The following is a 25,507-nucleotide window of genomic DNA, read 5'->3' as shown; positions in this document are numbered from 1 at the left end:
TGACACTTCCCCCAGCCCATACAGACAGCCACCACTGTCGCTCTTCATGCCTGTTACCTGAGGAATGGTCTATTCATTCGGACGCCTCTGATCTTCAAACCTTGAGTTTCAAATAGTTTATATTGGGACAGTAGGGTTTTTTTTTGGTTCTATTTTATTTTATTTGTTTTTCAGTTTACCCTCCATTTGTATACCTATCCCCGATGAGTCCCGGGAAGGGACGAAACATGTCACGTTGGGACATGAGAGAGAGGGATATGCTTAGGGACTAGGCCCCGACAAGGGAAAGGTTCCAGACGGGGTCGTCCCTATCGGGGCGGGTGCTCCGTATTTTTGCTAGGTAGGGACGGCTTAGCCCCTATCCCAACCAATTTTTTAGGGCATCTACTTAAGGGCTATGTAGTTCTATGTCCCCGGAAGAATCACAGCATTCATACCGACCCTGTCATCTGATTATCTAGGACGGTTTCTAAGGATTTGTTTTAAAAATAATAATAACTAACTACCTACCCATAATGATGGTGTTTAGGGTTAAGCGCACGGTCAGTTTGGGATTTATGCTTCTCATCCCTATCCCTTCAAGGTTGAGACTAGAATTCAGTGGGTAAAAGGAGGCCCTCTCCCTGTACAAATAGAAAGCCTAACTCTAACCCACAGAGCAGCATTCAGGCTTGAGGAAGCGCTTACACACTTTACCTTTGTAGCCTGGAGCCTCGTGACTATCGGCGACATGGTCATTTCATCCTAGCTTCTGCCCTCCCTCTAACTCCAGCCTCTTAGCTCCTGTCCTGCAAGTCTCAAAAAGTGGTTAGACATATGGAGAAGATACTGCTGCCAGGGGATGGGTGATTCTGGGACAATACTGTGGCCAGGAAGATGGATGGTCATGGGAGAATACTGCTCCCAGGGTCAATGGGTGTTCAGGGGACAATGCTGCTGCCAGTGTGGGAAGAGTTGTCTGGGGACAATACTGCAGCCAGTGTGGGAGGAGTTGTCAGGGGAGTATTATTAGTAAAATCCCTATGGTCCTGCTGGGTTGACTCCATTAAGGCTCTCATACTAATATAATTTCCCATATTAACTCTACAGCAACCAATTGCTGTTCATGTGCAAGGCTTTAATCCGGAGAAAGGCTCCTACAGTCTGGCAGGAGCAAGTGGGTCTTCGAGGAAAATACAGAAACAGTTTATTACCCCTTCTGCCCTCTCTTTTGCTTGGTGCATAGTGCTCAATGCCGATTCCACCGGTGCACCCAGTGATCTGGACATGTCGCAGTTTAGGGGGACACAACACTCGGCTTGTCCCGGGCACTGGGAGCCCACACTACGCCACTAACAAGTGCAATGTCTGGATGCAAACTATTCCTGGATACACTGAATATGTAGTGTATATTTCTGTACCGCATTGTATTATCCTCTGCTATAAATAGTTGCTTTTCTTGGGGATGTCATCAGGAATCCATGATGGGGGTATTGGTTATACCCCGCTCGCTCCCCTTTTTACCCACTACACCATCCGAAGCCACTCCCCACCCCACCCCGGCCCAGCCCTTACCCCAGGCTCAGCCAACTCCCAATAAAACACTGACACCTGGCTTGGATTAAATTGGCCACAGCAGCCATTTTATTACATAAATACATATAATAAATAACCTTTTAATCCCAAACTGTAACATATTCCTGAATCCCAATGGGGGAGGTCCTGGAAGCCCCAAACAACAGAAGTTTATTACCAGGTTGAGCCGCCTTGCCACCAGCCGTTAAACGCCAGCTCGGAGGCACCCCTGACGGCCCACCCCCCAAAATTATCCCCAACCGACCACCAACTATGGGAGTCCAGCCCCAACCGTGGAGCCCTCCCATCCTCATCCTTTAGAATCTCACCAACTTCAAGGACCTCCCACTGCCACAAACGCACGGGCTTGACCCCTTAAGCCCCGGGCGTCCCTCCACATACGCAGCACATATCCAAACCCACAGCGTTCAAATGTACCCCATCCGCTCGCCAAAACCCCCCAACATCCTGCTCCAGGTCCACATGCCTCACTGCCACTGCCCCATTCCTTGCCATGAACCGGCCTATGGCCCGGTTAACCTTCACCCTTGCCTTGTTTACTCCCTTCACCGAACGCGCACCCCTCCACACCTTACGGGGGACTATGTCCGACCACACCGTCACAAGGCTCGGGAACAGAGACCACAACCTAAGGAGATCAAACTTGATATCTTTCACCAACTCCCTTAGCGGCCGCGCCCCCAAATCATTGCCCCCTACGTGCAGGACCAATACATCCGGGACCATATCTAATCTAACAAACCTGTGCACCTCTGCCATTACGCCCCCACCCCACATCATTCCCCTACGACCCAGCCATCTTACCACAGCTGTAGACCGTTCAAACCCTAACTGTTGACCATCCGGCCGAACCGCTGCCCGGATGGCTCCCCAAAAAACGTACGAATGGCCCAAGATCCAAACTAAAGCCGGCTCAGAACCTGTAATGACAGAAACAAAAAAAAATAGCAAAACACATTCCACATGCAAAATTAACACACTCAGTGCTACAATCTTTCTGGACGGATATATGAACGAAACCGGACCGATTCCCACCTCCCTATCCACTTAATCACCTCCTGCCCCAAACCCCACCGAGCTGCCTCCGTCGCCGTCCCAATTCTGAACGAATGATTCGAGTACCCCTCCACTTCTCTGCCCAACTGACCCAGGCACTTTCTAAAAAACCGCTGTAAACTGAAAGCGCGAAAGGAAAGACCCATCCGCGTGCACCAGAAGTCCGCCCCATACTCCCGCATACACTGGACCAGGCACATCAAACAACCCAAGACCTCAAATAAAACAACCCTGCGACCCCTGCCTTTCACATCCGTTTTTGATCTCCTAATGACGAACTCCACCCTATCTGCAAAAAGGTCTACGTCATCCCAAAGCAACCTCCCTCCCCTACTAACCGATGGACTCACCAGTTCCCCCAACCGCAAAGCCCCAAAGAACGCCAGTGAAAAAGCCAACCTGAACAACCGCAACTCCCACAAGATAACACAAACTTTTTCTAGCTGCTCACCCAACTGCAGGAGCAGGGAAAACGACACCGGCCTGCGACTGTCCTCAACCGACTGCAAACGCCGCCAACCCTTCAGTGCCCTCACCACCAGGAAGGACTTAGTGACGTCCGGCAACTTCCGCAGCTTGAAACCAAAAGCTAGACCAGCCATACAACCATTCAACTTCGAAACAGACCACCCATCCTCCCTACACTGACCTATAAATAACAGCAATGATATCTCCGACTCCTCATCCCCCACCCCCAATCTAGCCTTCCAATCCTCCCAACACTGCCATGCCCTGTGATAGGTCTCCCACGTACCGGGCACTAATGAGGACTGGATGAGCCCCATTACGGTGTCTCAAGGAGTTCCCATAGGCAGCTCGGGCAATCCAGCCCGTCCTCCTCCGCTTCTGGAGCCAGCTGGCGAAAACGCTCCCACTGAGAACGAGAAAGAGCATCAGCAATACAGTTGTCAACCCCCGGTACGTGCACAGCTACCACCCACGCATTGATGGTCAAACACTCCAAAACTAACCTCTGTAACAACCGCACCACCAGAGGTGACGAGGCTGACAACCCGTTATTTGCCTGCACCACTCCCATTATCACAGTGGAAACGGACCTTTTCCCTCCACAGCAGGACTGCTGCCACTATGGGGAAAAATTCCAGCAGCGCCAAATCCCTCACCCAGCCTCTACTCACCCAAGCGTCAGGCCACACCCCGGCACACCATTGCCCCGAACAATAAGCCCCATAGCCACATCCCCCCGCCGCATCAAAAAAAAGGTCAGTCAAATGCCTCCACAACATCCCCCAGAAAAACATTGCGGCCATTGTACTGACTCAGAAACGATGCCCACACCCGTAAATCCTCCCTCAACTCCCTCCCTAACCTTATGTAATGATGCGGTGCCGTTACCCCTGCCGTCGTAGCCGCTAATCGCCTGCTAAAAATCCTCCCCATAGGCATTATACGGCAAGCAAAATTGAGCTTACCCAGGAGCGACTGCAGCTCCTTCAGCTGAAGTTTTGCTAATCGCTGCGCCCTTCGCACCCTCCTTCATTAAATAGGAAACACAGTCCCTTAGCTGACGCTGCTGAAAAGGCCGACTGCCCTCCGGCTCCCGACTCACCCTGAAACGACTGAGCTCCCGATTCCCCCCCGAAAGGACTGGGCCGACCTAACCTGCGCCGTCGCCTTCAACCACAAAGCTATATCTTTCTGATCCCATCTAATACTCGGGCGCACCGCCTTACGCTGCCTAAATTGTTCATCGTAACGCAGCCACGTCTGCCCCCCATACACACGATACGCTTCCCCAATGGAGTCCAGATAGCAAAACAGCGCAGAGCAGCACTCTGGCGCCTTCTCCCCTACCACGCTGGCAAATATCGCAAACGCCTGTAACCAATTTGGGAACGTGCGCGGTATTAACCGGTACCGACGCTTCTCCTCTTCCTCCTTTTTACCCTCATCCTTCCTGGCCTTATCCAGGTTAAACTTCTCCAAGGGGAGCAGGGAAAAAATCTCCACATACTCCCCTCGCCAAATTTTTACCCTAACTTCCTGCTTCAAATGGGCCCCCAACGGCCCCTCAAAGCAAACGTATACCTCCCCCCTCGCCTTATCGTCCAGCCGCACCCTATCCTCCTGCTCCGAACTACCCGCCTGCGTCTGCACTGATGCCGTGGCACTTTGCGGACCGAACACGGGCTGTCCTGTCCCCCCCATCCCACCAGAACTTCCCCCCACCCCCCAGGCTGGTAACGGGACCGACCCTCCCGCACCCCAACCAGCCAGCAACCCCGCCAAACCCCCCAGCAACTGCCCTAACCCCCTACCCAACTCCCCTTGGGGCCCCCCTGCCGCCCCCCCAGAAGAACTAGCAAGTAACTGCACTAAAGGTCCCCAGAGCTCCTCACCTGGCTGCCTGGGAGCTGTGACCCCATCAGCCGAAGATCCTGACTCCAGACGTTCCTCCCTCTGCGACGATGCCGTTGAAAAGCGATCCCCCGACGGTCCCATGGCCCGGCCGGGACCAGAGACGTGACATCCCCAGAGAAGGCGGAGCCTGGAGGGTCTTGCTGCAACCTCGCCGAGGGCCTACTGCTCTGGGCCGCAGCCACCCCGTGGTCTCCCGACACATGCTCACGCCAATGGGCCTCATCCACAATCATCTCCTGGGTAAGGCCCGCCGTACCTGGTCCTGAACACTGGAGGGCGCTGGTACATCGCTGGACAGACCTTCCAAGGCCTGCTCGAGGGCTCCGCCTGCTGGCCGGATTCCTCCCACGCCCTGGCCCACAAGCAGAAGCTGTACCTGCGGCCTGCAAGCGTGAAGGGTCCTTTGCAGGGCTCCGTCTGCGGCGCTGAGCCCTAGGGGAGGACAATTGTGGACTAAGGCACTCCGGCGGCCGGACCCGCCTCGGCCGTGACAATGAAGGCTGAGGCGAAAGGGGTGCCTCAGCTGCCCCTCTCAGCAGCTGCTGGACCTGCTCCTGAAGCCAGCCTGGTCCTCTACTCACCGCCGCCGTCCTCAACTCTGCGATCATGGCGTCCACCTCCATCGCGGTGCGCGTGTCAGGTCAGTTTCACCTGCACCCCAAAATGGCCTCCACTCTCCTCCAGCCCTGGCTACTTAACCCCTCCAGTTCCACCCCCCACTTAAACTGGCCAATCCCTATCCCCCGGGGCTCGCTAAACCAAACCCCCCGTCATGGTAGCCTCCCCCCACGCTACGCCCCCCAGTCCGGCTATTTCTTTATATGGAGTATAATATGTAAACCCTACACATACTGATCGTGTTTCTCAGGATTATATCAGGATGGGTCTGTGTGATCCATGGATGATGATGTCCTGGGGACGGTATAACAAGAGCGTGGTCACTGTAAGGCATAACAAGTAGTGTTGGTCGTGAATATTCGAATTGCGAATATTAATCGCGAATATCGGCACTTTGAGAATTCGCAACTATTTAGAATATAGTGATATACACTCACCTAAAGAATTATTAGGAACACCTGTTCTATTTCTCATTAATGCAATTATCTAGTCAACCAATCACATGGCAGTTGCTTCAATGCATTTAGGGGTGTGGTCCTGGTCAAGACAATCTCCTGAACTCCAAACTGAATGTCAGAATGGGAAAGAAAGGTGATTTAAGCAATTTTGAGCGTGGCATGGTTGTTGGTGCCAGATGGGCCGGTCTGAGTATTTCACAATCTGCTCAGTTACTGGGATTTTCACGCACAACCATTTCTAGGGTTTACAAAGAATGGTGTGAAAAGGGAAAAACATCCAGTATGCGGCCGTCCTGTGGGCGAAAATGCCTTGTGGATGCTAGAGGTCAGAGGAGAATGGGCCGACTGATTCAAGCTGATAGAAGAGCAACGTTGACTGAAATAACCACTCGTTACAACCGAGGTATGCAGCAAAGCATTTGTGAAGCCACAACAATCACAACCTTGAGGCGGATGGGCTACAACAGCAGAAGACCCCACCGGGTACCACTCATCTCCACTACAAATAGGAAAAAGAGGCTACAATTTGCACGAGCTCACCAAAATTAGACTGTTGAAGACTGGAAAAATGTTGCCTGGTCTGATGAGTCTTGATTTCTGTTGAGACATTCAATTGGTCCGAATTTGGCGTAAACAGAATGAGAACATGTCAGGAATTTGGTCCAGAAATGGAGGCTTGCGCCCCAGGGAAATGGAAACCATAGTCAGCTATTTGTAGCCTGCAGAGAACTGCCACCCAGCTGCATAAGGGTGTAACGTGAAGCCTCGGGGCCCCGATGCAACATCTGTAAAAGGGCCCCTACCCTGTGCCATCAACAATACTGATGTGTGACTGCCACTTCTGCACCCCTTATAGCTAAGACCCTGGATACACAGATAGACAGTCCCCAAACCAGACCCCCTAAACAAATACAGACAACAATCCCCCTGAATACACACCCCAGAGCAGAACTCCTAAATAAATGTAGACCCACTGAACAAATACAATCTCCTGACCAGACCCCTAAACTAATACGGAGCCCAGAACAGACCCCCTAAAAATACAGACCTGAAACGCCATAAGACCCCAGAGCAGACCCCTAAATACAGACCACCTACATACATTCACCCGACTCCCTAAACTAATACTAACCCCAGACCAGACCCAAAACTAAAACAGATCACAAACCTCTAAAGTAATACAGACCCCATAAACGAATGCAGACTGCAGACCCCTAAACCAACATAGACCAGACCAGACTTCTTAAAATAATACAGACCCAGAACACACCTCCTAAACTAAACTAAAACAGACACAACATAATAAAGACCCTCTAAAAATATACACACCAGTCCCCCTAAATATAAACAGACTCCAGATCAGACCCCCGTGTTTTTTGTACAGCCGAAAGCCGGCATTTGTGTTAGAAAGTGGCCAGAACCCCGTAGGATCTTATTATACTCAATAGTGATTCGGCGGTGTGCGGCAGTATCTGGCAATGGCAGATACAGTAAACTCCGCTGGTCTGTTCCTCTGCCAGCACAGGCTACCAGAGTATGTGCCAAATATGTGAATGAAGCCTAAGCTAAAACAGACCCCAGAACTGGCCCTCTATACAAATACAAAACCCAGACCAGACCCCTAAACTAATACAGACCCCAGGCCAGGCCCCCTAAACTAATGCTGACACCAGACCCCATAAATAATACAAACCCCAGACCAGACCCCTAAACTAATACAGACCCCAGGCCAGGCCCCATAAACTTATACAGACCCCAGGCCAGGCCCCATAAACTTATACAGACCCCAGACCAGACCCCTAAACTAATACAGACCCCAGACCAGACCCCTAAACTTATACTGACCCCAGACCAGACCCAAAACTAAAACAGATCACAAACCTCTAAAGTAATTCAGACCCCAGACCAGACCCCCTAAACTAATACAGACCCTAGACCAGACCCCTAAACTAATGCTGACCCCAGACCAGACCCTATAAATAATGCATACCCCAGACCAGACCCCTAAACTAATACAGACCCCCAGACCAGACCCCCTAAACTAATACAGACCCCAGGCCAGGCCCCATAAACTTATACAGACCCCAGGCCAGGCCCCATAAACTTATACAGACCCCAGACCAGACCCATAAACTAATACAGACCCCAGACCAGACCCCCTAAACTAATACTGACCCCAGACCAGACCCAAAACTAAAACAGATCACAAACCACTAAAGTAATACAGACCCCAGACCAGACCCCCTAAACTAATACTGACCCCCAGACCAGACCCCCTAAACTAATACAGACCCCAGACCCCCTAAACTAATACAGACCCCCAGACCAGAACCCATAAATAATACAAACCTGTACAGACTCCACAAGCTAATACAGACCCCAGACCAGACCCCTAAACTAATACAGACCTAACACCCGACCCCCCCTAAACTAATACAGACCTAACACCCGACCCCCTGAACTAATACAGATCTAACACCAGACCCCTAAACTAAAACGAACCCCAGAACCAGACCATATAAATAATACATACCCATAAACTATTACAGCTACTGTATAACGGCAGACACACTTCGTATTCAGTGTAATGGTGGCTATATTTCTTGTCACCCAGCTTTCCAAGATGCAGATATTTGTCCAAAATCCAACAAATTAAATTGAAGGAAACTCCTGGACTTCTATTTATTAGGAATGCTCTGCTTTTAGGCTAATAATCAGTAAGTTGTGGGTTAGGGGGTAACAGTAAGAAGTCAATGACCACATGGACAGTTGGAGCATCTTCTATGGCAATTAGCCTGCAGGCAGCCATTCTGAGTGATGTCCTCTCCTCTAATAGAATAAGATGGGGCCATCATGAAATGTGACTTCTGGATGTGGTCGGTATTTTGCGTAGTGCCCATTTGTCTGTTATAATTGCTCTTCACCTTCCCCCGCACTCGCCTGGCGCCTAAAGACATATTAGAGGCGATGACACCATGACACTTCTTCACAACAATCTGACACTTAAAGTGAAGCCTCTTGTCTGCAGACTGACAATAAAGAGGAGGATGACAGGAGCGCAGCACCGCAGCACAGAATGTATTCACAAGGTGAAAGGAGATGACTGAGCTAGCTGGTAGGAGGTGAATATCGGCCAGAGCTGTAATATAAAGTGCAACTAAAGCCGGTGTATACATTATATATATCCTTGTTTAACTCACCGCTGACTCCTCTGTGATAAAAACTGTGGGGTGACCTTTGAACCTCATTTTACTCTGTATATATAAAACACTTGTTACATACATAAAAGTTGAGAAAAGGATTATATTACTTATCCTGTTCTGATCCTGAGTTATATCCTGTATTATACTCCAGAGCTGCACTCACTATTCTGCTGGTGCAGTCACTGTGTACATACATTACTTATCCTGTACTGATCCTGAGTTACATCCTGTATTATACTCCAGAGCTGCACTCACTATTCTGCTGGTGCAGTCACTGTGTATATACAGTCGTGGCCAAAAGTTTTGAGAATGACAAAAATATTGGAAATTGGAAAAGTTGCTGCTTAAGTTTTTATAATAGCAATTTGCATATGCTCCAGAATGTTATGAACTGTGATCAGATGAATTGCATAGTCCTTCTTTGCCATGAAAATTAACTTAATCCCCCAAAAAACTTTCCACTGCATTTCATTGCTGTCATTAAAGGACCTGCTGAGATCATTTCAGTAATCGTCTTGTTAACTCAGGAGAGAATGTTGACGAGCACAAGGCTGGAGATCATTATGTCAGGCTGATTGGGTTAAAATGGCAGATTTGACATGTTAAAAGGAGGGTGATGCTTGAAATCATTGTTCTTCCATTGTTAACCATGGTGACCTGCAAAGAAACGCGTGCAGCCATCATTGCGTTGCATAAAAATGGCTTCACAGGCAAGGATATTGTGGCTACTACGATTGCACCTCAATCAACCATTTATAGGATCATCAAGAACTTCAAGGAAAGAGGTTAAATTCTTGTTAAGAAGGCTGCAGGGCATCCAAGAAAGTCCAGCAAGTGCCAGGATCATCTCCTAAAGAGGATTCAGCTGCGGGATCGGAGTGCCACCAGTGCAGAGCTTGCTCAGGAATGGCAGCAGGCAGGTGTGAGCGCATCTGCACGCACAGTGAGGCGAAGACTTTTGGAAGATGGCCTGGTGTCAAGAAGGGCAGCAAAGAAGCCACTTATCTCCAAAAAAAACATCAGGGACAGATTGATCTTCTGCAGAAAGTATGGTGAATGGACTGCTGAGGACTGGGGCAAAGTCATATTCTCCGATGAAGCCTCTTTCCGATTGTTTGGGGCATCTGGAAAAAGGCTTGTCCGGAGAAGAAAAGGTGAGCGCTACCATCAGTCCTGTGTCATGCCAACAGTAAAGCATCCTGAGACCATTCATGTGTGGGGTTGCTTCTCATCCAAGGGAGTGGGCTCACTCACAATTTTGCCCAAAAACACAGCCATGAATAAAGAATGGCACCAAAACACCCCCCAACAGCAACTTCTTCCAACAATCCAACAACAGTTTGATGAAGAACAATGCATTTTCCAGCACGATGGAGCACCGTGCCATAAGGCAAAAGTGATAACTAAGTGGCTCGGGGACCAAAACGTTGACATTTTGGGTCCATGGCCTGGAAACTCCCCAGATCTTAATCACATTGAGAACTTGTGGTCAATCCTCAAGAGGCGGGTGGACAAACAAAAACTCACTAATTCTGACAAACTCCAAGAAGTGATTATGAAAGAATGGGTTGCTATCAGTCAGGAATTGGCCCAGAAGTTGATTGAGAGCATGCCCAGTCGGATTGCAGAGGTCCTGAAAAAGAAGGGCCAACACTGCAAATACTGACTCTCTGCATAAATGTCATGTAATTGTCGATAAAAGCCTTTGAAACGTATGAAGTGCGTGTAATTATATTTCACTACATCACAGAAACAACTGAAACAAAGATCTAAAAGCAGTTTAGCAGCAAACTTTGTGAAAACTAATATTTTTGTCATTCTCAAAACTTTTGGCCACGACTGTACATTACTTATCCTGTACTGATTCTGAGTTACATCCTGTATTATACTCCAGAGCTGCACTCACTATTCTGCTGGTGCAGTCACTGTGTACATATATTACTTATCCCGTACTGATCCTGGGTTACATCCTGTATTATACTCCAGAGCTGCGCTCACTATTATGCTGGTGCAGTCACTGTGTACATACATTACATTACTTACCCTGTACTGATCCTGAGTTACATCCTGTATTATACTCCAGAGCTGAGCTCACTATTCTGCTGGTGCAGTCACTGTGTACATACATTACATTACTTACCCTGTACTGATCCTGAGTTACATCCTGTATTATACTCCAGAGCTGAGCTCACTATTCTGCTGGTGCAGTCACTGTGTACATACATTACATTACTTACCCTGTACTGATCCTGAGTTACATCCTGTATTATACCCCAGATCTGCACTCACTATTCTGCTTTATGTTTATAATATAAACCTGTTTTAAACAACATGTACTGTATTTTCTGGCTGTAGGAGGATACGGTATATTATTATATATGAGACATAGGAGAATTAGACTGTGAGCTCCATTGGATACATGGGCTGTTGTGTGTAAACCCAACCTGTGTACTGCACATTAGACTACACCGTATTTTAGTTTCATGTACCCAGAACCCCCTAATGCTCTTTCATTTCCTCTTCCCTTTTACAGGAAGCTCCACTGCACAAGGAACTACATTCACATGCATCTCTTCATGTCATTTATCATGAGAGCCATCGCCGTGTTCATCAAGGACATTGTCCTCTTTGAAAGAGGCGAGTCAGATCACTGTTCCGAGGGTTCGGTAAGTACTTTAAGAGCCGTGGTGGTTGTACAAGGGTGTATTTTATGCCAAGAATAGAAACCTATATGGCTGCAGTAAATATTTTCACCACTAGGCGGCATTTTGGATTATTGTGCGCTGTGTACCTATTAGAGAGTACTTCCTGTGTGTTATAGATGTTTTTCCTGTGCACAGCACACCAAGTGGCCAGGAGTGATATTGCAAGTAAATTTCATCTTTAGTATTATTGCGTTATGATGGGGCATTAAATGATATAACTACAGAGTTAAATTTGAATCTGGTATCTTCTTGGAAGTCGTTATAGATTGTAGCCTAAGTAATGCGCTATCACCGCAGCTGTGACGGATGGCTTATCCTGTGAGAGATCCCAGGTGGGTCTGCGCTTTGGGATAGGAATGTTTTCGGAGTTTCATGTCATGTAACGCGTTTCGGGTTCTACACTTTCTTTTGGATTAAACATAAATATATTTTGTTTCACTCACCCAGAAGAAAAAAAAAAGTGATGATGAGCTTTAACTGAAGAATGTTACGGAGCGAACGGCTGGGAGCATTTGAGATATATTTGATGTTGTGCGTTTTTGATACATTGTATTTCTCGCTCCCACGCCGGGCTCTTTCTTCAGGGATTTCTAAGATGTTATATATCAAAATAAAATAGGAAAAAGAAGTAGGTTATTTGGGTTATGGAATTAATTTACCCCATAGATCATGTTCTGTGTGGCTGGGAGTCTCTTCGTCTTTGAAGTAAAACTTCCTGCTCTGGAGGTTAAAGGGATTGTCCTATTTACTGTTCACGTAAATCCACCAGTGTGAGGACCACCTCTGTGATGTCGATATAAAGGGGCCAGAAGGTCCCGCAAACCCACCTTAATTACACTTTACACACCTGTAGGAGAGAGTTCATAATATACTTACCATTCTGAAGTTGCGTGGAGTGGACTCGCGGGATCCTGGTCACATGACCAGGATACACCTGGTCGCCTTTTCTGAAAATCCAGCTTCCTCCGATGTCATATTCCTTACAAGAGTTTTCCTTGATTTTGATACTGATGACCTATCCTCAGGATAATTCATCAGTATCTGATTGGCGGGAGTCCAACACTCGAGACCCCCGTCGATCAGCTGGTTGAGAAGGCACCGGGGCTCCTGTGAGCACCACTGTCTTCTCCGTGCTCAACAAGCACAGCTCCATAGATTGTATAGGGGTCGTTCTTGGTATGGCGCTCGGCCTCTTTCACTTCAATAGGGCTGAGCGTGATACCAAACAATGTACGCCGCTATGTTTGGTGAGCACGGAGAAGACAGCGGTGCTCACAGGAGCGCCGGTGCCTTCTCAAACGGCTTATCTGTGGTGTCCTGGGTGTCAGACCCCCCACCGATCAGAGACCTATCCTGAGCATAGCAAAATCGGAGAAAACCCCTTGAACAGGTCTAGACTATGGACGGGACGTCACTTCTGCTGTGGATGGGACCAGAACTGTTCCCTTTGCTGGAGCATACTCCAACTCCTAAACCCACCTGACTTGCGCATGCGCAAGTAATAGGAGCAGTTCTTCACCCAGGGCGGAAGTAAGTGATATCCTGTCTGTAGCCCAGGCTGGGAAACCTGGTACAGGATGTCACTTCAGAAGAAGTCGGATTTCAGAAGAAAAGTGTCAAGTGACTGGGTTATCGAGAGGACGATCCATGATTCTCTGAGCACTAAGTATATTACAGAGGAAGTAGGAGGAGCAAGAGTGCACAGAGTGGCCTGGACACACCCTCAGGGCACTTAACAGATCATTTACATATTGATCAAAATTACATTTCTCCAGAATTAACCAGTGCTGGAACCCAAGCCTATCGGCAAGTGCCAAGGTGAATGAAGGAGGCTCATCGGAATGAGGACATAAATAGCCAGTCTGTGCTGCTTAGGTTACTTCTCGTATTAATAGGAGCTGATTTTTTTCTGCTAATAAACATAAATCAAGTGTTTTCTCATATCTAATAAAAGTTTAGAAATACTGGTTATGGATAAATCCCATCAGGACAAGTATCTCTATAAGCGTGGGATGAGTTGGGAAACATTCCAGGAATATATTCGGCTTACTGTGTGAGTCAGAGAAGAAGTCACTGAACTATTATTGATGGGCTCCTGGAGATAAGACCCTGACCCTGATGGGAAAGGTAGAGAAAATCATTTATACAGGAAAATGTGGGGGCTTGAGATGATTGAAGTGATGGAGATAAATGGTTTTTGACAGAAAATATGTCCTAGATATATCTGGGTGAATTTATGCAGTTGAGTAGATATACAGTATCTCACAAAAGTGAGTACACCCCTCACATTTTTGTATATATTTAATTCTATCTTTTCCTGGGACAACAATGAAGATCTGACGCTTTGATACAATGTAAAGTAGTCAGTGTACGGCTTGTACAACAGTGTATTATTTTCCAGAACTGCCTTAACTCTCTTGAGCATGGAGTTCACTGGAGCTTCACAGGTTGCCCCTGGAATCCTCTTCCACTCCTCCATGACGACATCACGGAACCGGTGGATATTACAGACCTTGTTCTCCTCCACCTTCTGTTTGAGGATGTCCCATAGACGCTCAATAGAGTTTAGTTCTGGAGACATGCTTGGCCAGTCCAGCACCTTTACCCTCAGTTTCAGGCAGTGGTCGTCTTGGAGGTGTGTTTGGGGTCGTTATTATGTTGGAATACTGCCCTGTAGCCCAGTTTCTGAAAGGGAGGGGATCATGCTCTACTTCAGTATGTCACATTACACGTTGACATTCATGGTTCCCTCAATGACCTGTAGGCCCCCACAGCTGGCATCATTAATGCAGCCCCAAACCATGACACTTCCACCACCATGCTTGACGGTAGGCAGGACACACTTGTCTTTGTGTTCCTCACCTGGTTGCCACCACAGACACCTGACACCATCTGAACCAAATAAGTTTATCTTGGTCTCATCAGACCACAGGACGTGGTTCCAGTAATCCAGGTCCTTAGTCTGCTTGTCTTCAGCAAACTGTTTGCGGGCTTTCTTGTGCATCTTCTTTAGAAGAGGCTTCCTTCTGGGATGACAGACGTGCAGACCAATGCGATACAGTGTGCGGCGTATGGTCTGAGCAGAGACAGACTGACCCCCCCAACCCTGTAACCTCTGCAGCAATGCTGGCACCGCTCATACAACCTCTGGATATGACGCTGAGCACTGACAGGCTGACCCCTGTAACCTCTGCAGAAATGCTGGCAGCACTCAGACAACCTCCCAGGTGTTAGATCCGCACTAGGTCATCAATATCATTTAAGGACTGGAGAGATTGCAGTAATACTCCCGACAACCTTTAAATCACATAACAGGATATATCAGGGGGCCCTCTGGATTTGTGATATGACAACTAATAAATATTAATATTTAGTATGTCTAAGAAAAGGAGTAGCAAAAAGTCTTGTTTTAGGGGGCATTATATGCATTGAATCACAGTCATCCATTGATACATAAAATATTTCACATTTGGATATACATCTACATTATTTCTCAATTTTTTCTCGGAAGGTGGACAGAGCTACTAAAATACTAGTCTGTCTTTTTCATGGATTTCTTGCAAACAGTGATCTCGAGATGTGGAAGGTTGACAAAGTGAAGGGAATGTAGAGTGGCCATGGGGTCTCACCTCAACCACATACCTATTATTTTGGAAGTGGAAGTTTGGTGGCAGTAACTTCTATACTTTGAGGGTATCTAAAACATGCCTGTATGCCATGATGGCCAACTTGGAAACAGGCTAGTCAGAATGTGGGGTGCAGTGGGACCCCATGGTCAGTCCACTTGCATTTTACTTTTACAACTGTCCATTATTTGTAAAGCTCCTGTCATCCAAAGAGAGAGAAAGAATCAAAAGAGAGAGAGAGTCTAAGATATGCATGTATGCCATGATGGCTGGCTTAGAAACAGGCTAGTCAGAATGTGGGGTGCAGTGGGACCCCATGGCCAATCCACTTCACTTGCATTTTACTTTTACAACTGTCCATTATTTGTAAAGCTCCTGTCATCCAAAGAGAGAGAAAGAATCCAAAGAGAGAGAGTCTAAGACATGCATGTATGCCATGATGGCTGGCTTAGAAACAGGCTAGCCAGTATGTGGGGTGAAGTGGGACCCCATGGCCAGTCCACTTGCTATTTTCTTTGACAACCATCTAACATTTTGGAAAGTACAAGTCTGCCACCTTTCTAGCCCTGATGATCAGGAGCTGTGGAAGGTTTCCAAAGTGGAGTGAAAGTGGACTGTCCATGGGATCTCCCTCATCCCATGTACCTATTAGTGTTTGTGTCATACTGTGTTGTCATGTTTTAAAGTGAAAGTTTGTTGACACTGACTTATTTTCTCTCAGGTTTCCTAAAACAGGCTTTCACTCCGCTAGCTGAAAACAGGATAGTTGATATGTTGGGTGTGGTGGGACCCCATGGCCAGTGCACTTTCCCTTTACTTTGGCAACCTTCCACAGCTCATGATCATGACTGCTGGCAAGCTGATCATTAGAAAAGCAGGCTTGTACCATAGCAGCCCTATCCACCTTCTGAGATAAGAATGAAAGAGATATGAGTACCCTATTGTGAAATATTTTAGCCCTGCATAAAACATGTTATTCAGCTTTAGCGTTATCGGTCTTGTGAAACTGCGAAGACTGATAGTTTACAAAAGGGATGTCCAGTATGAAGATCACTTCTTTAAAGATACCAAACCAACTTAGTTATCTCTACCCTATTAATAGATCCATGGTACGTAGTTTTTTCCCTCCATTCTCACTGTCAACAGATCATCCATTCTCATTTGTTCTTATCTCTGAAATACCTACATACTGCATGGTTTATATTGAGTCACAGCTCTTGGCTTAATCAAGAATATTAACAGACAGTCTTCAGGAATTAATGTTTATGACCCCTTATAATAATTTGTCTTAGGACATTCCATTATTGAAGAGTGATAAGCCTTCATATGTCAGGATGTCGCAGTTTGTGATCTTCCGAGGAGATTTCACATCATTTCCTATCATATTATACACAGAAGTTCAGCAACTTTCAATTTTTTTAGAACAAAAAAATACATTAAAATATTAAATGGAATGTCACATATACAGACTTTTAGTGTCATCCATTAGATCTCAGTAGAAATTAAATAATTTCTTACATTATTAATCTAATTTTGGTGTAAACTGAGCCTCAAAAAGTGGCAATTTGTGCAAAACATGGCAAAAAGAGTTGCAAATTGTACAAAATTGTAACTTTTTATAGCTATATAGCTGCAAAATGTGCACACAACCATATGTCGCCCCAGGATTTCTTATGTGGGATCCGTGTGAAATGTTTTTGACCTCATAACCTACAAGGTGCTCACACGTTGACCTCACTCCACATAATATCCAGTAGCTGAAATCGAACTTCATTGCCAAAGGTCACCTTACAGAAAGAAACCAGTAAACTATCCAGTATTTGTCAATGAATCACTTTATACAGAGCAATAAAAGGGGAGTGTCACAAAATATGTTCCAATGTGCCAAAAACAGCAGCACTGACGCCCATGCCATATTCCAAGCTGGTTTTATCCACATCTGTTATGTGTATGCTTTCTGTGTGTCTCGTTGACCTCGTTGATATAGTGAGGACACGCCGCTCTATCTTATTCATTATTTTGTTTTTAATAATTGGCCCCTGAGGGCCATAGACAGGTGTCAATGTGGTGGTGGAGGACATGACTAGACCTCCCCCATCATAATGAGGGTTTTTTTTATCCATGAACTGCTTGGAGATTGTGGCAGTCCTACAAAATACCCCTGCCCACCAGGATACCTTATGGAGTAGCTTGCCATGGACATGTGTACATTCATTCAATGACTGGCTGCAGTGGTAGGCCCACTCACTAGATGAGGCTCCTATAGAATGTGATTTACTTGAGCCATGATCATTGGTTCTCATTTGTTAGGCCCATATGGGCTGCTGCCCTTGACATCCCCCGGGATAACAAGGATTAAATTGGTGAAAAACTGGTGAATAGTGAAATGGTGAAAAATTGGTGAATGGGCCACCATGTAATACCAGGAATAATGCCTGCAGGGAGCTGATTCCTCTTGGGCGGAGCTTACTTGTCATATCCAGGGGTGGACTTTACCATTACACCAATCAAGCAAATTCTTGGGGTTTACATATCAGAGGCCGCAAGCAGTTGCTCGAAAAAGCTACTAAAGGGGTGGATATTCCCCCTGTGTAGCTAGTCAGTTGCACAGGGGCCCTTCCCAGCTGTAGAGCAGATACAGAATTGCCCAGACTGCATTGCTAAGCTAAGCAGGCCAATTGGGCCAGGGCATAGTATTGTATCAGTAGCAGGGCATAACGTGCAGTGGGGCTCCTAAACATAGCTTTGCTTGGGGCCCCAGAAATGCCACATTCACCCCTGGTAACACGACTATGGGATCCTACTTGCTGACTTCTACCTAAAAAAAAAGGGAAATGATGAAGGGCAGGAATCTAACCTGTAGATTTTGGTCTGGGAAAGAAGATATCATGATGAGATAATAGGCGTGAAACCATACTGTAACGAGGAACATGCGGAGGCAGCACATCATTCACATTACAACGAGCCTCCTAGAAATGTCTGACCAGGTTACGAGGCACTGAAGTAATTAGCCTGATCCGATTTTAATAGTCGGAGGCCAATGTATTTGCACGTATCTACTCGTGGTCTAATAGATGCTGCACGTAGCAAGATTCACATCTGATTAATCTAATGAAATATTCTCAGCTGGGAATTCAAATGAAGTGGAACGACACTTGAATAATAGGAATTGAAAAATTTCAGTATGAGACTTGATTAGATTATCCGCCCGTAGGGATGACATCAGCCATAACTCTTCATTGACCAGTTATATACATTGAAAGGAGGAGAAATACGGAGGTCATTCCTGGTGCAGGACCTCAGATCGCAGCTCCAGGTCTCCACCATTGTCTGCAGGCCACTTCTCCACCAACTTAGAGCCAACCCTTACCCACTTCTGTAGACCATACCAAACACATGCTATTTTGGACAATTTACAGACCCAAAAATGTGTGTGCCCAAGGAACCCATATTTGGACCCTCCACGAGACCTCTAAAGAAGCCGCCGCCACTGACCATAACATATCTATGCAAAATTATTTCCACGTGGATCATTTAGTTACAAACCACAAAGAGGAATTTTTCTGCTGTGGATCTTGCTGGAATATAATTGGCTCGCTGGAGGTTTTCAAGACGCCTCCACATTTCCTAAAATCAGCATGCAAAGATGCAGCAAATCTGAAGTGTCTGAGTTTTGTTACCTTAAGGGCACCCGTCAACAAGATCATCTCTATTAGACTACTTTCACACTAGCGGTTTTGCTGGATCCGGGTTCAGCAAAAACGCTTCCGTTACTGATAATACAACCGTCTGCATACGTTATGAACGGATCCGGTTGTATTATCTTTAACATAGCCAAGACGAATCTGTCATGAACTCCATTGAAAGTCAATGGGGGACGGATCCGTTTTCTATTGTGTCAGATTGTGTCCGCACCACATCGTGGACAGAAAAACACTGCTTGCTCCGCATCCCATGACGGAAAGAAAACCGCAGCTTGCTACGGTATGGGAACGCAACCAAACGGAACGGAATGCATTTTGGAGCGTTCCATTCTGTTCAGTTACGTTTTTGTGCCCATTGACAATGAATGGGGACAAAACGAAAGTGTTTTTTTTTTTCCGGTATTCAGACCCTATGACGGATCTCAATACCTTAAACCAGATATGCTGTCTTCTGAAAATTGGTTGCAGCATTTTTTCTTCTTTGTGCACGTGAGGGCTTTAGTGCTCCTAGAAAGCAGGGCCAGAACTGGAAAGCTGAGGAGCCGAGGTGCACTAAAACCCTCATTTGCATCAAGTCTTTTTTCTCAGGAACGCTGCAACCGATTTTCACAAGACAGGTATCATTTTTTTTCGAAAGAATCAGCCCTACCAGGCAGTATACCTAGTTTAAGAGGGCTGAATCTGCTGACCACTGCTCTTTAAATTGTTTCAGTTTTTTGGGCAAGAACTGGTTTGATAAGATGAAGAAGAGCAATAAAGGGTCAGAAAAATAAAACTTTTTGAAACAAACATGCAATCATGAATCCACTTACCCATGAAGTCAAATTTTTTTGTGTTTATGGCTTACTTTAGTTCTTTCATGCTTTTTCTCCATTTCGTAGTCATATGGGCCGAGAAGATGGCATTGTTCGGCAGTATCCTTGTTAGGGAGGGTTGGTGGTCAGCCATGATTTATTTTCCAAATTAGCCCACCAGTCAGGTGTTTTCTAATTTAAAGGGGTTGTCTTATCATGGACAATGGGGGCATATCGCTAGGATGGAACGGAGCCCCACAAGGTGGTGGTACCCGCACCTACATTGAGAACGGAGCCCCACAAGTGAAGGAGGGTGCACTGCGCATGCGCATCCGCAATCCTTTCATTTTCTATGGGGCCGGCGAAAATAGCCGAGCGCTGGCCCGGCTTTTTCCATCAGCTCCATAAAAATGAATGGGAGCGGGGCCGCGCATGCACAGTACGCTCCTATTCACTTCTAAGGGGATCCGGCTTGGTGGTGGACGGACCTGAGTCCTCCAGCCACCACCTTGTGGGGCTCCGTTCTCTATATAGATGCGGGCCCCAGCAGTGGGACCCGCACCTATAAGACAATGGAGGCATATCGTAGCGATATGCCCCCATTGTCTATTATGAGACAACCCATTTAAGGAAACACAATCCTGTGTAAGCCCATTGGCCAGTAGCTCTTTTGACTGAGATCCTTGCCAAACAGATCCCTATATCTCAGCTTTTGAAGGTGCATATGAGATAAAAGTTGTCCAAACCCACCAATTTCAGCAGGATCGGCCAACCCATTGAGAACACATCTACATTAGGTTGAGAAGAAAGAGTATGTGTTGACCGAACACTCATTTAAGGTGTATGGGCACCTTCAGACCCCTGTGATGGTGGCATAGGTGGAGTGGACTAGGGTTTCCTGCACCCATACATTTTTAGAGTTTGAGTTGACTTTCACCTGCCATTGATCTTGTTTAATACAGTAAATTTCATTTCCAGGTTGGATGTAAAGCAGCCATAGTGTTCTTCCAGTACTGCATCATGGCCAACTTCTTCTGGCTGCTGGTGGAGGGTCTCTACCTTCATACACTCTTGGTCATCTCTTTTTTCTCGGAAAGGAAGTATTTCTGGTGGTACATCTTGATCGGATGGGGTAAGCTAGGTTATAATATCCTTACTTTTACTGATGAGAATGAGCCTTAAGCTGGGATTTTTGGACCTCAATGCAAAATTCTGTGTCATGGCTTCCACAATATCTTATATCACTTATAGTATTGGTTTCCCCCTGTGGGAGCTTTTGGGCTTAGGTTTTCTCTGCGACCAGTACACCCCTATTAGATACACAACTGGAAATAAGAATATTATGTCACTTGTGAATCTGTATAAAACGAGACTCGTGAGCCAAGAGCAATAACATAGAGCAATAACATTTACACAGTAATGGTCCAAAGGCTTCTCGGAATAATGGACAACTATCGCCGGCTCATCCCACAGATGATGATCAGATTGAGATCTGGGAATTTGGAGACAAGTGGTCACCTACATCTCGTCATGTTCCTCATTCCTGGAGAGTTTTTGCAGCATGGCAGGGGCATTATCCTGCTGAAAGATGCCACTGCTATTAGGGGCATCGCTACCATGAAGCAGGGTACTTGTCTGTACAGTGTTAGGTAGGTGGTACATATCTCATCCACATAATGTCAAGACCCAAGATTTCCAACAAAACCTTGTTTAGAGCATCAAACTGCCTCTGCCGGCTTGTCTTCCTCTCATAGTGCACCTGGTGCCATCTCTTCCCTAGGTAAGTAAGACACATAAAAAGATACCTGTGTTATATAATGCATATAATAGGTGGGGGCCTACTACAGGTTTTGCATTGAGGCCCAGAATTTTTTTTTCCTGCTCATGAATGAGGCAAAAAATTGGTTAAATTCTCCTAAATATCACTGGAGGCCACAAAGTGGCGCAAAGGTGAAAGGTCACCCTTTGCTATAAGTAGTAAGTGCATTAGTATTCAGAGGAAAATGGGGTATTTAAGTCCTGTGAATAGTTCACATTTCCAGATCAATACCTTCAATTTCTGCAGGAGTGAACTCGCACAAGCTCCGTGACCTCCGACAAATTATCTCTGGCACGAAATCGATAGATATAACACAGTATTCTTTCCAAATGGATTTCTCTTTGATCATCTGAACATATTTCTTTCCGTCCATAGGAGCCCCGACTGTATTCATCACCGCCTGGACGTTCACCAGGATATATTATGATAACGCTGGGTAAGGGAAACCAAAACGTGGTAGCTGCGGTATGACTTAAAGGGAATGTGTCGCATTGTAAATGCATTCCGATTTATCGGCACCATGTTGTAGAGCAGGAGGAGCCGAGCAGATCAATATATAGCTGTAAGGGAAAAAAATCATCAGAATTTGTTCATTTCTTCATTTTAATTCCCATGTAATCAGGACATTTGATCCCAGTGGGCGGTCCTGCCTGTGATTGACAGCTCACAATGTATCCTTTTGCTAATAGGACCGCCCACTGGACTTGAAAGAGCAGGAATTAAAATGAAGAAATGACAAGTTATACTGAATCTTTTCCCATAAAACTATATATCAATCCGCTCAGCTCCTCCTGCTCTATAACATGGCGCCTGCAGATTGGATGGCGTTTTCATGGGGACAGTTTCCCCTTAAAGGGCAATTGTCACCAAGACAAAACCTTATAGAGACATAGATGAAATATTTAAGTAAGGGCTCATGCACACGACCGTATGTACTTTGTGGTCCGCAAAAAAACAGATCCGTGTGCATTCCGTATTTTGCGGAACGGAACAGCTGGCCCCTAATAGAACCGTCCTATCCTTGTCTGTAATGCGGACAATAATAGGACATGTTCTATTTTTTTGTGGAACAGAAATACGGACATACGGAAACGGAATGCACATGGAGTAACTTCCGTTTTTTTGCGTGGACACATTAAAATGAATGGTTCCGCATACGGTCCGCAAAAAAAAAAATGGAATGGACAAGGCAAGAAAATATGTTTGTTTGCATGAGCCCTAAGAAATTGGTGATGCTCTCATTTTAAAAGGGTTATCCAGCAGTACAAAACTGATGGCGGCTTCAAACACCAGAACAGTAGGGGTTTGACTCCTGGCACCCCTGACAACCAGCTTCATGCATCGCCGTTTCTCCTTTGTCTCCAGACATAGCTCCATACTTTTCCTAGTGGCCGTCCATAGTACTGCAGCTCACTAAGCTGCAGTGAATGGGGTGGAGTTGCAGTACTAGGAACGACCACTATCTGAAGAATTGAGCCTGGAAAACAACAAAGGGACACGATAAGTGGGGGTGCCAGGAGTCAGACACTGCTAGCCTATCCTAAGGATAGGTCGCCAGTCTTCTAGTTCAAGAGGAGTTAATTTTTCATGCAGCGAGCGCCTTAATGTACATGCTGTATATACACGAGGCCTTCATAGTACTAGAATTGGGCTGAATTATGGTTTAGGATCCCGGGTCACCTGAGGCGACCAGAATAAGAATACCAGTGGGAGGGGGAGTCTTTGACCAGAAAAATGAATCAAATGAGAAATGCTGCTCGGAGAAAATTTTTACAGGAACTCATAAATATTCCTCTTTCTGGCCATAAAACACCCTGATATCACTTACTGTGCCAGAAGACTGGATAGAAGCAGGCGGTTTGTAATAATAATAATAATAATAATAATAATAATATAATAATAATAATAGTGTAATAATAGTAATGCTAATAATAATGTAGTAATAATAATAGTAATGTGAATAGTAGTAGTAGTAATAATAATAATACTTTTACTACTACTACTAATAAAAATATGTGGTATTGCAGTTCAGCTGCACAGAAATAAATAGGGCTGAGGTGCAGTACCACACACAGCCTGCAGACGGGTGAGGCACTATTTCCGTGAGAAAACAGCCACACTTTTCTAATCCTGGACAACCCCTTTAAGTCTTCCTTTATACAAAGGGGGACATTTATCAAGATTGGCATTTCATACACTCGTCTTGACCTAGCCGGCTGTGGAGTGAGATGCTCCTAATTTCAGGCGTCCATGCACCAGAAAGTCAAATCTACGCGGCTATGAGATGCCACAGATTTAAATTCAAATTTATACCAGTTTCTGGAATAAATGATAGTAGATTTGCTAAGCTGTTGAGGCCACAACCCTTCCCCCAACACCCACCCACCCCCAATATTTGGAAAAGTGGCGGTCATGGTCTAAAAGTGCAAAAAGTCACAAATTTTTGCAGAAAAGTGGTGAAAATTGTTTGATAAATTCCCCACATTTTTTTGTGCTAAAAACAGGCATGAATTTTTTCTGCACTTGTTTTTGCATTGTATGTTTTTTATCATTTTTTAATCTTGTATGTAGACAGGCCATTTTTTTAAGCACTTTTTAACTCCTACAGTGATGCTGTAAAAAAAAAAAAAAAGCCTAAAAAATGCATATAAACATAGAGGAAAAAAGCAAAAAAAAGTCATACACATAATTACACAAAAATACCATGATAAATATGCTTTGTCTGTAGTAAATTTGCAAAAGTGGCAAAAAAGGCAAAAAAAAACCCCTGTAAAACCTAATACTATTTAGCTAATAATTTTGAACCTACTAATTGGTATTACTCTTCTTCTTGGTTTTATTAGCATCCATAGTTTATTACCCAAGGATGGAATGTACCATGTGCTGTACACAATGGGGGTAGTCTTTAAAAAAAAACATTTATAGAGCAGGATCAATCCTATTAAACCAGGCATACTGGCCTGTAGGGCTGATCCTGCTGATTAAAACAATTCCTGTCTTCTGAAAATTGCTTGTGGCATTCTGGAGAAAACAGAATTTTATTGTTAGTGGAAATGATGAGGCCAGTGCACTGAGGGGCGTGGCCTTGCCCCTTGGTGCTCCCGAGAGTTCCAGTGCTGGCCACGCCCCTCCGTGCACTGAATCCTTCATTTACACAAAGAATGAAAGTCTTTTTTCTCAGGAACGTCGCAACCGATTTTTACGAGACAGGTATCATTTTAATTAGCAGGATGAATACTACCAGATATATTAGGGTTGGTCCTGCTGACAGGTGCTCTTTAAAGGCACTTAACAGGTCCAATTATCATCAAAAACAACTGCACTTCCTCCCTGATGTGAGGCTGTATTCACTTATGCAGTTTTTACTTGTGAACTTTTTAAATATTTGGCTGTGTTCACTTATAGTTGTATCCCCAATGGCACATGTGAATAGAGCCTTATGGTATATTTAGATGGGGTGTTTTTGAGTTGTTTCCACTGCAGATTTTTACTAATTGTATTCTCTTTTTGCTAAAAAGAATGGAAATATTTTCCTGTCAATTTTATTTAAAAAAAATTGTTGCAAAA

At 45.6% G+C, this 25,507-nt stretch overlaps 1 protein-coding gene across 2 annotated transcripts in view; it reads left to right on the top strand.

Annotated features, from left to right (window-relative positions):
- Positions 1-25,507, top strand: part of LOC121000731 (vasoactive intestinal polypeptide receptor-like) — a 203,976-nt gene that overhangs the window by 163,014 nt on the left and 15,455 nt on the right. For both annotated transcript variants that reach the window (XM_040431350.1, XM_040431349.1), the window contains exons 6-8: positions 11,826-11,958; positions 21,100-21,253; positions 22,316-22,376. In XM_040431350.1, the coding sequence (XP_040287284.1) occupies positions 11,826-11,958; positions 21,100-21,253; positions 22,316-22,376 (348 nt within the window). The remainder of the gene's footprint in view (positions 1-11,825; positions 11,959-21,099; positions 21,254-22,315; positions 22,377-25,507) is intronic.

Source organism: Bufo bufo, chromosome 5 (genome assembly GCF_905171765.1).
Source record: "Bufo bufo chromosome 5, aBufBuf1.1, whole genome shotgun sequence".
Taxonomy (NCBI): Eukaryota; Metazoa; Chordata; class Amphibia; order Anura; family Bufonidae; genus Bufo; species Bufo bufo.
The sequence above is the reverse complement of the archived record's forward strand: the minus strand, read 5'-3'. Positions and strand labels throughout refer to the sequence as shown.